The sequence below is a fragment of the Pteropus alecto genome, unplaced genomic scaffold, assembly GCF_000325575.1.
Source record: "Pteropus alecto unplaced genomic scaffold, ASM32557v1 scaffold5, whole genome shotgun sequence".
Classification (NCBI taxonomy): domain Eukaryota; kingdom Metazoa; phylum Chordata; class Mammalia; order Chiroptera; family Pteropodidae; genus Pteropus; species Pteropus alecto.
This window is the reverse complement of record NW_006441953.1, coordinates 9361042-9373475: the sequence shown is the minus strand read 5'-3', so window position 1 is coordinate 9373475 and position 12434 is coordinate 9361042. Positions and strand designations below refer to the sequence as shown.

The 12434-nt window shown below is 41.1% G+C and overlaps 1 protein-coding gene across 3 annotated transcripts in view; it reads left to right on the top strand.

Moving 5' to 3' along the window:
• Positions 1-6: 6 nt before the first annotated feature.
• The window catches only part of FAM114A1 (family with sequence similarity 114 member A1), a 62142-nt gene continuing 49714 nt past the window's right edge, over positions 7-12434 (top strand). For 2 of the 3 annotated variants that reach the window (XM_015595022.2, XM_015595021.2), the window contains exons 1-2: positions 3424-3559; positions 8197-8552. In XM_015595022.2, coding sequence (XP_015450508.1) covers positions 3556-3559; positions 8197-8552 — 360 coding nt within the window. In that variant the 5' untranslated portion in view covers positions 3424-3555. Of the gene's footprint in view, positions 36-3423; positions 3560-8196; positions 8553-12434 lie in introns of those variants that run through there. The other variant, XM_006918930.3, reaches the window with a different exon arrangement.

Here is a 12434-nt window from a genome sequence, read left to right as displayed (position 1 = left end):
CCGGGCGCTCCCGTCTGCACTCGGCTGCTTGAGCGGTAAGAACCCCGGGCACCCTCTCCCCGTTCCCTTCCACGGGCGGGCGGGGACAGCGGGGCGGTGAGGCGACCCCGCCATCGCTCCTCTTTCTGGCCCCCGAATCCTGCCCGCTGCGTTAGCTAGAAGGCTTTGGCAATGGACTTGGCCGCGGGCGCGGGACCCGGGAGGACTCGGCGTGGGGGTGGAGGTCGGGGAGACGTGGGCGGCGCGGCCGAGGGCCCTGAGTGGGTGCGGGCGTGTGAGTGTGTGTGTGTGAGTGTGTGTCGCTCCGGGTCCACGCTCATGCACACACCCACATGCCCGCACTCCGGGTCTGCACCCCTCGGCCGAGGGGACCTCCGCGGAGCCTGCCTTGAGCTCCCAAAGTATCCAGTCCCGGCACCACGCAAGTCTGGAAAAGTTTCCCCAATGTCCCAGGTTCAAGTCAGAGGCAGGATGTAAGATCTCGGCAGCAAGGGGCAAAGAGGGAGCATGACCCTTTAAGGCAGAGGCCTCTGTCGTGTGGCTCGCCGGCCCTTGACCTCGGAAAACCGAGCGCAGTCTTTGACCTCCCACCCAAGCTCATCATCCCTCGCCCTGCAGACCCACACGCCCTGCCTGCTCTTCCAACCCAGCCAACACCCCAAGCTGGCACCACCTTGATTCACAGTCCCCCGAGCTGAGTCCTAACCCCTACCACCCAATCTTCTCGTGTTCTCTCCTGGAATCTGGTGAGTATTTCCAGGCTTCTCAGATCAGGCACCTGAACTTCATTGCCATTTCCTAGAGTAGGAAGACATCTCTGTATGGGCTGTGAGGGCGGTAACTATGCCCTCCTGATCCCATCAATCACCCTCCTAAACATCTCGTAGGATACAAGCAGGTAGCTTTTAAAATCAATGTCTCTTGAACGCCCGGAAAACCTCAGCCAACCGGGGGAAATAGGATGAGAAAGCCTTTCTCCTCAGAGGCCTCTTTCTGCCCTCTTTTCTTCCCTCTTTTCTTCCTGGTGGCCCCTTTCCTGCCTCACTTATATCCATTCTGTGCTCTCTTCTTCCTTTCCTCCACCGAAATCTCAGCTCGGGCAAGAAGCTGATCAACTCCTCACAGTGTAAGCTTTAAGCAAAGAATGAATCTTTCAGGGTGGAATTTGAGGCACAAGTGAGCCAGTGCAGAAGGAATTTGAGGGTGGGAGGGAACCTTCCTGAATCCCAGGGATTCAGTCCACATAAGTTGTCATTTATTTATAAGATGAGCTTATATCAAACATTGTTTCTTTTTAATCAATACAAAACAATATAATTCAGTTTAGTTCAGCAAATATTTGAGGAAAATAAACCAAGCTAGGTAGGTGCTTGTTGGTCACAGTGCTGGAGGAGACAATGTGATAGAAACAAATACTCCTTAAAAATGCAATGAAGTATTGCAAAAACAGAGAAGAGGGAGCAATTAATTCTTCAGAAGGAGTGGGGAAAATTAAGGAAAATTTCAGAGTCAAAAATGACTCTGGATGTTGAGAAACAAATAGGAGTTTGCCAGGCAGTTGGAGGCAGGGCAGCTAGGGCAGAGGAACCAACATAAGCAAAGGCAAGGAGGTGGGAAGGTTTACGAGCGGTGTGGGCTCCTCTGATGGAAAATCTGGCGAAGCAAGAGTGTAGGGTGTGTTGAGAGTTGCAGAAGGCAGAAAGGGAGATTGGAGCTGGATTATGAGGGGCTGCAGATGCCATGCAAAGGTGTTTAAAACCTAATCGTATTTAAACAGGAATGCAAATAGTTCCCATCTATGTTTCAGAAAAATACCTGGGAGACATGTGGAGGCTAGACTGGAGGAAAAGGAGCCCGAGACCTGGGCATGTGCCCTTGTCAACTTCCATAGGAACTCTTGCAACCTAATTAAGAACCTCTCATCCAAAGTTTTTTGCTCCTGGTTCTTTACTGACCAGCACTTTTTTAAACTGGGGAAGTGATCTCACACAGGCATTGTGATACCAAATTCTTATTTTGCCAAATGAAGCCATTAAAAAAAAAAAAATCCATTCACTAAGGCACTATTTCATGAAATAAAAGACATTTTAAGACCAAGAAAAGTGTGAAGACTAACTTGCAAGATGAAGGCAGTCTTTTACATTTAATAAATTTAGATTGATGAAAAACTCGCTATCTTGTCCTCATTTTTCTCTGTCATCATGGGCTGGTTCCAGTCCTGCAGCCTGGTGTTTGAGAATAAAGTATCCATATCATTTCGTCCATACTTAGTTTACAGAGGAGGAAATGAGGAAGTCCAACAGGAATGAGTGAGTTGTTTGCTCACAAAGGGGTGGTGGGACCAGAGCCAGCTCTTTCCACCTCAGAATACCATCCCTCTCACCCTCACTATTCCTCTATGTGGCCTCTTGGCCCAGCCACACAGACATCCATCCTGAATATCTAGAACTCATTTCTGATGCTAGTCATTTGGACATACTCTTATTCCATCATGACTTAATAACCATATCAAAGCCATTTTCCGGGTTTTCTCTTGTATGAGGTCAGTCCAGTTCAAGCATATCTTCTTTTTTTTTTTTAATTTGATACGCTGTTTTGCATCATCATTTAACTAGTTCATGTCAGCTAAAATTATTTCCTGGCCCTTCACTGACCAGGAATGAAATGAAAACAGATTACTCATTTTCTGAAGGATAGTAACCATGTCTTCTGTTTTAAAGTTATTTTTGGAGCTATGATGTTGCCACTCCAATACCTAGAGTAGTTCTGGGAGCATTTTAGGTAATGAATGAATTTACTCATGAAAACCTAACTTATTCCCAGCCCACAAAAGCTTCTTTATATGCTACCCTTCCTCTCTTTGGAGTTTACTGAAGAAGCCTCCTTGTTTCTGTGGGTTGAGTCTCCCTAGCATCAAAGCCACAGACATAGCTTCAGTGATCAATGTTCCAAATCCTAAATCAGGAGAGATTTTGAAGTCTGACTGCCTATGGGGCACCCAGGCAGAGATGGGGGCTGTCCCAGGAAACAGCACGTGTCACGGCCTTAGTCCTTGTGGACCCCAACAGTCACTGCTGAGAAATAGCTCTGTATTTAGAACATGCAGTTTCTGATGATTTCAGACAAACGGGCACAGTCTTAAAAATGATTACATCTCTCCTACCATAATGACATCCACATTAGATAAAGGTCTATCAAAACAAAAAAGATCTCTCTTTTTTGGTTTCGATTTAGGGAAAAATGTAGACCTATAACAGAAGTAAATAGATTAGAGCTCTGTTACACTTAGAAGTTGAAGTAGGGCCAAATAATATAGTGACCATTTTTACTCTTTAAACGTGTAGAAATATTGTCTTTCTGAAATTTATAAATTGTCCATAATTTTTTTTTTAATAGTATCAGTTCAACACCGTATAGCTCACTCTTTGGATATTTCTAAAGGAATGGCTTCATGTTGCTGGTTGAATGCAGAGCAGCTGCAGAGAAGAGAGGTTTTGTTGCAGCAATTTTTGTGCAGCTGCGATGAACTGATCTGAAGCAGTTTGGCCATCAGAGATGGGTAAGGGCTGTAGGTTTCCTCCCATGAAGTTCTCTGAAGTTCTGTTGCACGCTTGCACATATATTAGCAACTGAGTTCAGGTATACAGCTTGTTCTTGTAAGCTCGATGAAGTCCTAGCTCTCTGTCCTTGTAGGCCTCTGGGAGGACTGCTCTACAGGTAGGACTCAGCTAACCTGATTAGCTTCAGGTACTGCTGTTCCCCCGCAATCAGAACTAGAAAAATTCTACTCCACAGGGCAATAAGCTGCTGGACTCAATATAATCTTACGCCCTGGTAAGGGAAAGGCAGAAAGCACCTGTCCACTATTTCTTGCCAATCCATATATCTTAAGCCCCACTGCCATTTCATCAGTGAAAAATGATTTCTAATATCCCTTATGCTAATTAACACACCCTGGAGTACTGATTGAAGAGCATAACATTTTAACCCTCTCAAGAGGTGAACTCTCAATTACAAATTTTGAAATGCTAACCAAAACCTCTGGAGAATATATTTCTGAATAGGGCACTTCAGATGTTAACCAACCACCCCCAGGATGTAAATAACCCTCACATATGTCACATGGTATGTACTGAAGTATTTTAACATTGTGAACAGTATCATAGCACATTTAGGGGAAAGCACACACGACAAAGTGTCCGTAATGCTTTTTATTTGCCCATAAATATTTATCATATCTTGATTTTTTTCCATGTTCCTGCTTATAGAAAAGTGAAATAGTTTGGAGCTTCTCAATAATCCAGATTAATAATGAGGATTTATAAATTAACTTACAAAAAAATTAAAATATCAATGTCTATGACCAGCTATTGATGAACAAAAAATAGGAATAAATGTGCTGTCAAAGCATCATTTATTCATACACCCATCCTCCTTATGGCCCTGCCTCTAAGATCCCGTTGACAATAGGATGAAGTAGGACTAAGAGCTCTTTAGGCTATGGCAATCAAGCAGTGTCCTAGGCCATGGGTCAAACATTTTCTCTGAAAGGCCAGATAGTAAATATTTTAGGCTTTGTGTCTTTGCAGACCATATGGTCTCTGTCTCAGCTACTTAACTCTGTTGTAGTGTTAGAGAAGTCATTGACAGTACATAAACAAATGAGCATGTCTGTATTCCAAAAAATTTTATTTACCAAAACAGATGGAGGGCAAGATTTATCCAGCAAGCTGTAGTTTGTCAACCTCCATCTTAAGTCAGTCCTGACTCAAGGTTTTCACAGATTTTATAAGCTTCCAAATGACAATAGCTTTTTAAATACCTTCCCTCAATTTCACCCCCTCCCATGAACCACAGTAACTACCCTTTTCCATGCAGTGGCTTCGTATCATTCTTTACTATTTTAAGTAGATGTTGACAGACTATCTCCAAACTTGACTATCCAAAACTTAACACATCTAAAAGAAAGTAGGCATTTTTTGCTTTTCCCAGCTGTAGGCTTATTTATAGGAGCGTTATCTCAAAATTTGAGTATTTTTGTTTAAAAGGAGATATTCTAACTCAGTTAACTGGGAGGTACAGGATCAAAAGGACAATAATATGGGTTATTTGGAACCATTTTCTGTAAGATGGCTCCTGAATAGTGAATGGGATAAAGGCATCTTCTGCTTGCTTTCATTTCAAATTACATTTTCATTTTAAATCTCCACACAAATATTAATGTAAATCAACACACATATTTGTTCAAAAAACTGTTAAGTACTACATAACACATGAAAACAAAACAAGGCAGATCCTTGTCTTCATAGAATTTACAATATAATAAGAAAACACTCAAGCAACTCTAATCAAAGATGATTGTAACTGTCCAAAGTGAGGTAAATGCAAAGTACCCTGGGCATTCAGAGGAAGTAAAGTTACAACCAATGGGGAGGGACAAAGAATGGAGGAGGTAGTTGTTTTAACAGGGACTTAAATGTATAGAAAACAACATATTGAACCAAGAGCCACCTGAGGGTCTTTTTTGGATGTCAGGCTTGCTACACATACTTATGTTGTCTCATTTAAGAATTTGGAAGAGAATAGTGGAAGACAAGTCTAGTGGAATTGGAGCACAGAGGTCCTTGGATGCCAGCTAAACCCTGTGGCCTCATCTCAGTAGGAAGTGGGAAGCCCCTGAGGATGCTGAGCAGGAGAGTGATGTAAAGAAAGACTGAGGAAGTGAAAGGCATAGCAGCAGTGGAGGGGCGAACCCAATATTGAAATCATCAACGCAAATCATAATGAGGACCTGATCTAAAGTGGTGGCAGAGAGAATAGAAGTAAAGAAAGGATATAGATTATAAATAAAGAACCTCGAGGATTTGGGCACTGGTCGAATGTAACGGAGGGGTCAGGTAGCATTGCAGATATGGTTCAATCTCAAAGTCAGACGTGGGTTCGAATCTCAAATCTGGCACCTAACAAAAGTGTGATCTCTGAGCCTCAGTTGCCTTATCTATAAAACAAAGCTCATAATACCTAACTCACAGGAGATAATACATTTAAAGAACTTGAATTTAATAGGCATGCAGTAAATGATAGCTATCTGTATTATATATTCTTGGGAGAGTGAGAGTTTAGTCAATGACAGCTCTGAGATTTTAAGCCTAGGTTATTGGGGAAATTTAGGTGCCATGAAATAAAACACAAAAGTCAAGAGGAAGATCTAGTATTAATGGTAAGACTACAGGTTTCTTTGTGGACAGAAAGAGCTATCCAGCTGGCCATTAAAACTACTTATCCAGAAGTAGAATATTTTTTATAATATTATTAAGATTTAACACTGTATGTTATATATCTTCTTAGTATATTAAGATGTAATTCATACACCACAAAATTTACATACTACAAAATTCACTTTTTTAAAGTATATAGTTTAGTGGCTTTTAGTATAGTCATGGAATCGTACAGCCATCAGCACTAATTTTAGAACATTTTCATCACCTGGAAAAGAAATCTCTACCCTTAGCAGTCACTCTTCATTCATCCTCCCTTCAGTCCCTGGAAACCATTAATTTACTTTCTGTCTCTATGGACTGGAGGTCGACATTTGAGGCTCACAGCCTGAAAGCGATGTGTAAAACTGAATTCACTCAGGGGGAGAATGTAGCAAGAGAAGAGAAAATAGCCAGGCAATGTTGTGGAATGGCTATTTGAGGGAATAAGAGGGTTGGCCTGTGCTTTCGAGTTCTAAACCTATACCACCAGGTGGTCAGTATATAAAATGGCTTCTCACATACTATGGTTTTAGCAGCAACCTGAGATTTGACCAATTGGTAAACACTGAGGTCAGCAAAAATACTCATCAATTTACCTGAGACTTGGCTTCTTGTGAGAACACTGTGCCTTCATATTAGTCTAAGAAAAATATTTTAAAGTAGCCTTCTAGATCTGCACTATCCAGTCAGGTAGCCACTTAACCACACATGCCTGTGTAAAATTAAAATTGTAAATTATTTAAAACTAAAGGAAATTTGAGATTTAGTTCCTTAGTTACACTAGCCATATTTCACATGCTCCATAGCCACACGTGGCTATTAGCTACCACAAAGCAGATATAGAACATTTTCATCATGGTAGAAAGTTCTATTGAACACTACTCTTCTACATGATGTCTACATGATACAGAGTTTTCTGCTTCATGGGTTATTTGGTAACGGCTACATTCCTCCTCTGGCTTAATACTTCACTTCTTTCCTTTCTATTTCACTCTGTGTATCCTATCTATACTATTGTCCAAACAGAGCCCAGGCCTTCAACAGCTGGTACCCAACAAAGCCCACTTATGTGTGTGTATGTCTCTTTTTCAGTGTGAATCTATGATGACAAAGCTAAATGTCAAGTATTTTTTGGTAAGCTCTCTGGTATTTCCTATGTTTGTTCTCATTATTTCTACAAATATAATTAATAAAGTCATACTTAAATAATTTCACAGATATAGATAATACTCCTAGTTACCATATGCATCTTCCCATATACCAACTGAGAGATCTGTGGAAGTTTAAGGATAGCACTGTATGTTTGTATTAGTTTTCTGTTGCTGCTGTAACAAATTACAATAACCTAAGTGGCTTATAACAGCACAAATTTATTTTCTTAGCGTTCTGGAAGTCAGAAGTCCAAAATCCGTTTCACTGGGCTAAAGTCTAAGTGTTGGCAGGGCCAGTTCTTTCTGGAGTCTGTGAGAGGAGAATGGTGTCCTTGACTTTTTCAGCTTCTGTGGCCACCTGTATGTATTCCTTGGCTGTAGCTTCCTCCTTCATCTTCAAAGTACATCACTCCAATCTCTGCTTCTGTATTCACAGAAACGTTTCCTCTTTGTGATCAAATCTCTCTCTCCCTCTCTCTGATAAGGATGCTTGTGATTTAATTTAGGTCCCACCTGGATAATCCAAAATAATTTCCTCATCTCGACCTTTAATTTAATCATATCCTCAAAGTCCCTTTTGCCACATAAGATAACATTCATGGTTCTAGATATTAGGACATGGATATCTTTTGGGGCCATGATCAGCCCACCCCAAAGTTACATAAAGTTTCTTATTGGTAGAAGAAAGTTTACCCCTACCAGACTTACTTTAATTCAGGGCTTTAAATTAAAGTTTAACAATTCATATTAAAGCATAAAGTGTTTGTTTGTGATCATGTTGACAGATAATAAAATGTCCGATGATGCCAGTGACACCATAGCTACTGGAGACAAAGCAGAAATTACTGAGATGCCCAATAATGATTCTTTACCCAAAGATGCAGAGGTGCACTGTGATTCAGCTACGATTTTAAATGAGCCAACACTGGCTGACCCCAGAGAAGATGTGCATGAAAATGCAACCATTCAAGATACAGAGACTGCTGACAATGGGTGCCCTGAGCAGCCCACAGACACCAGTGCCATGGAGCCCTGCATCAATCAAGAAGTGACTGAGAATGCACTTGCTGAATGCATTGATGCTGTCAGCCTCGAGGCAGAACCTGGATCTGAAATACCCTTGAAAGAACAGAACAATCTGGTAGGAGTGGTTCATTTGATTTAGTTCAACCTAAGTTCTTACTAATACCTACGATGGACACAGATTTGTGCCAAGCTCTGTGGGTAATGATTGTGGGTTCAGTACATACTGTGACATCACCTCTGTCAACAAAAATGTGTCATGGGGTAAGAAAAGGCATGTATGAGAATAATTGGTCATTTTAACATTTGCATTTTGATAGTTGTATTAATAATAATAACAGCCACCAATTATTGGACACATCCTGTGTACCAGGCCCTCAGCTAGCCACTTTATGTTATAAAGTGAGACAACCAGGCTTAGAAATATTAAACAACCCAGTAAAATATTAAACTTCTCAGTAGTAAATAGAAAATACTGTAATATTGAACATAATGAGTACAAATTATTAATGAGCCTGATTCCACCCTAAACAAGTCAATGTTTTTTAAATATCATTTCAATTTTAATGTGTATTTACGAATCCACTATGGAGATCTTAGACATTCATATCACTATTTTATCATCACACACCTCCTCGCAGGGGATCCCAGGCAAAGCATATTCACTGCCCCGTCCCTTCTGTGCCTGCACCTGTCTCTCTGGGAGAAAATATAGGCCAGTGTCTCCCAGTTGGTACCTTGTGCCACATCATTACCACCATCGAGCTGGGTTTTCTTGGTATCTTCCATCCATGTGGGTACTGGCAAGGGTAGGAGGAACTCAGCATGAAAGGAGGAGGTGGGCTACTCTCCGTTCCTGCCTTCTAGAGTGATGGCACAGGATGGCGGGTTGGGGGTTTTCCTGAGCCATGTTCAGCCCTGCTTATTCTGTAGCGTGCCACCACAGGTCACCTCCTTGAAGGAACTCTGCTCCATGCCTTTAGGGAAGGAAACCAAGGGGCCTGGGCTTTCATCCTCCGGCCTACTATTAACTTTGTTAGTTTGGGCAAGACACCTAAGTTCTCTGTGCCTCTATTTTTTTTCCTCTATAAAATGAAGACTTTGCACATGAAGACTACTAGACCTCTTTCTGACTGATGTTTTGTGATTCTTTTATTCAAAATCAGTCTTCTTGTGCCTCAGTTTCCTCAAGGGTTTTGACCCTTAAAACTATTCTGAGATGAGATGGGCTTCCTCAGGGTGGAAGGTGGTTTTCATTTTGCAAAGATGTCATGGAAGGAGGGATTGGAGGGCCAGCTGGGAGTTTGGATCAGCTATGGTCACATACACACAAAATTTTGTTTCTGAGTTCTAAAAGTTCACAGACCCTTTGAAGCCACCAATGGACCTCTTAAAAGATTAAGAACTTCCAGATCAGAAGTTCTTAACCTTAGCCAAACATTTCAACCACTAAGAGAGCTTTATAAAATACTGATGCCAGGGTTTGTATTAGTCTGGGTTCTCCAGAGAAACAGAACCAATAGGATGCATATTTATATCTCCTATACCTACAAATACCTATATAACTGATTCTGGAACCTGTTTTCCCTCTATGCTATATTTCTATTGTGGGGAGCATTGGTTCCCAATTTTTATTATAAATGCTACTGTTAGTAAATATCTTTGTCTATTAAGATAATTATATCTTAGCCACACCATTCTGACCTGAGATGACTTAAAGGAACTACACAAGCTCCACTAATTCAAAATATATGTCCTGATGGCTAGATGATACTTTCCAATTTCAGACTTCTAGTAATTATAACAAGGTTGTTAATAAAGATAGCATAATAAAGGTATGCTCCTATACATCTTCCTTCTTAAATCTTTTGAGCAAATTGAATGGATCTTGATTTTGAAAACGCTTTATAAACCTCCTTAATACTGCAGGAATAGAGCTGATAGGCAGACAGATACCCCCTCCTCTCCCTGCATGACACTGCTAGCTTTCAAGGACTGCAAAATGTGAGCATCTCTTCATAATGAAGTATCACAAAAGTATCTGGATGGAAGTGCAAATACTGGCCAAGAGTTGGGACTTGGCTTTAGATGTATGTGTGTGCCATAGCCTCAGGAGCTCAGATACATGTGAGGAGCACCTGCGGATATATTTGTTGTAAGGAGGCAGAAAGCTGATATGGCTACTTGGTAGGGCTCTGAGGGGAAGGGATATCTCTTTACCCAGGTCATATTTATACCCTTCTAAGTAGTGCAAATTTTGTCTCTTCTTAAGGATTATCAGAAAAGAGGATTTTATTTTCTCTCAGTAACCTATTCTTTTATCTTAAGTTAATATTAGAAGAAGTCAATTTTGTGCCTCATCTTCAAGCATCGTTCATTTGCTCTATTTTATCTTCCCTCTGTTGGACACTTATAAGAAGTCTTTTTGCAGTGATGAGAACAACTCCTTTTCTGATGATCTAAAAGATAATGAATTCTACAAAAAGACTTGAATCTAAAGTTCATTTGCAAGTTGGCTGTTTGGATCTTGAACACAGGTTCCCCAAGGAATGGCAGCTCCTATAGGAAAATAGCCAAATGCAAAAGCCTATTTGATCCCAGGTATATCCGTGCCTAAAAGAATCTCATTACCTCTTTTTAAAAATGTCTATGGGAAAATGCCTGCTTAAAAACAAAACCAAACCAAACCTGGTAGAATAGCCTTTGAGGAAGTACAAACCAGTATCTTCTATGACACTAGATTTTTGTAATAATATGCTTAAAGGTATATATATTTCTCTATGCGGTTTGTGTCTGCATAGTTACTTTGGGTCTGGGTTCCCTTGAAATCCACATAATTAGCTTAATGTTTGCCCAAGTCAGCATAGCGGCCATAACTTGGCAGGGAGGGTGGTGTGACCAGAATGAGGTCTAGAGTAGAGAAAGAAGCTAGTGGTTCAACCAGCTGCTCAGCTAGCACCTCTGCCTTGAAAGTCTACACCGTTCACAGTTTACGCACTCAGGGAAGCTTTCTCATCTCTGGTGCTCCTTCTCTTTCTCATCTATTCTGATGTATATACTCGAAGCCATTGAGTTGAGGCTTCCTGCAGGAATCCACTACACAACATGCATGGGAGATAGTCCCCAGTCTCACTCGGATATTGGAGTTTGGACTAGATTTTCCAAGGTTTCTCCCAGTTATGCACAGAAATCCGAGTGGTGCAGCTGTCTTCAGGATGCCTACAGTCCAGTTGGGGAAGGCAATGCCATGTAAAAGGAATTATAGCATGTCCTAGAGTGCTAGGTTGGACAGGCACAAGGAGGCTCAAAAGAAACCTTAAGTAGAACATTTAAATAAATCTTAAGGAAGTCTTCACCCTTAATTCAGAGATGGTTGCTTTAGGTGCTAGTCAGGAGTGACATTTATTGTCAGAGATTTTGTGGGACCTTATTATATTCTAGTCCATCAACCCCTAAAAGATCCCATTTAGATCGATTTCCCTAAATTCTTAACACCACAAAATGTTACCCAGAACAAAAAATGTTATCCTTACTGCCCAATAGCAATGCATTAAGCCAATTTTGAAGGTAAGGAATTCCAATGTTACCACTAAAAGTACACTTCCAAGGAAAACATAGACTACCAGGAAAGGAGAAGCAGAGTGTTTAAGTCATAAATTGCTGTCGATGAAGACAAAGAAGAGAGAACATAGGCCAAGACACGCCGATAGCAGATTTTTGCCTCTTCAATGAGTGAGTTTGCTCCAATCCTGTTTTAAGCCTGCTGCTAGATGATGGCATTCAATTTTTGGCTTGGACAACCAGGTGAATGTTAGTGCTATTTGGCCACAGAGGGTAGTGCTTCCTAAATCTGATGGTATGTTGGGGTCACCTGGGAAGTTTGTTAAAAATTCAGATTCCTGGGCTCTACTCGGAGAGATTCTTGTTCAACAGGTCACAGTAGAAGCCAAGACTCTATTTTTAATGAGTTCCCCCAGATAATTTTCCTGCTGTCAGTCTG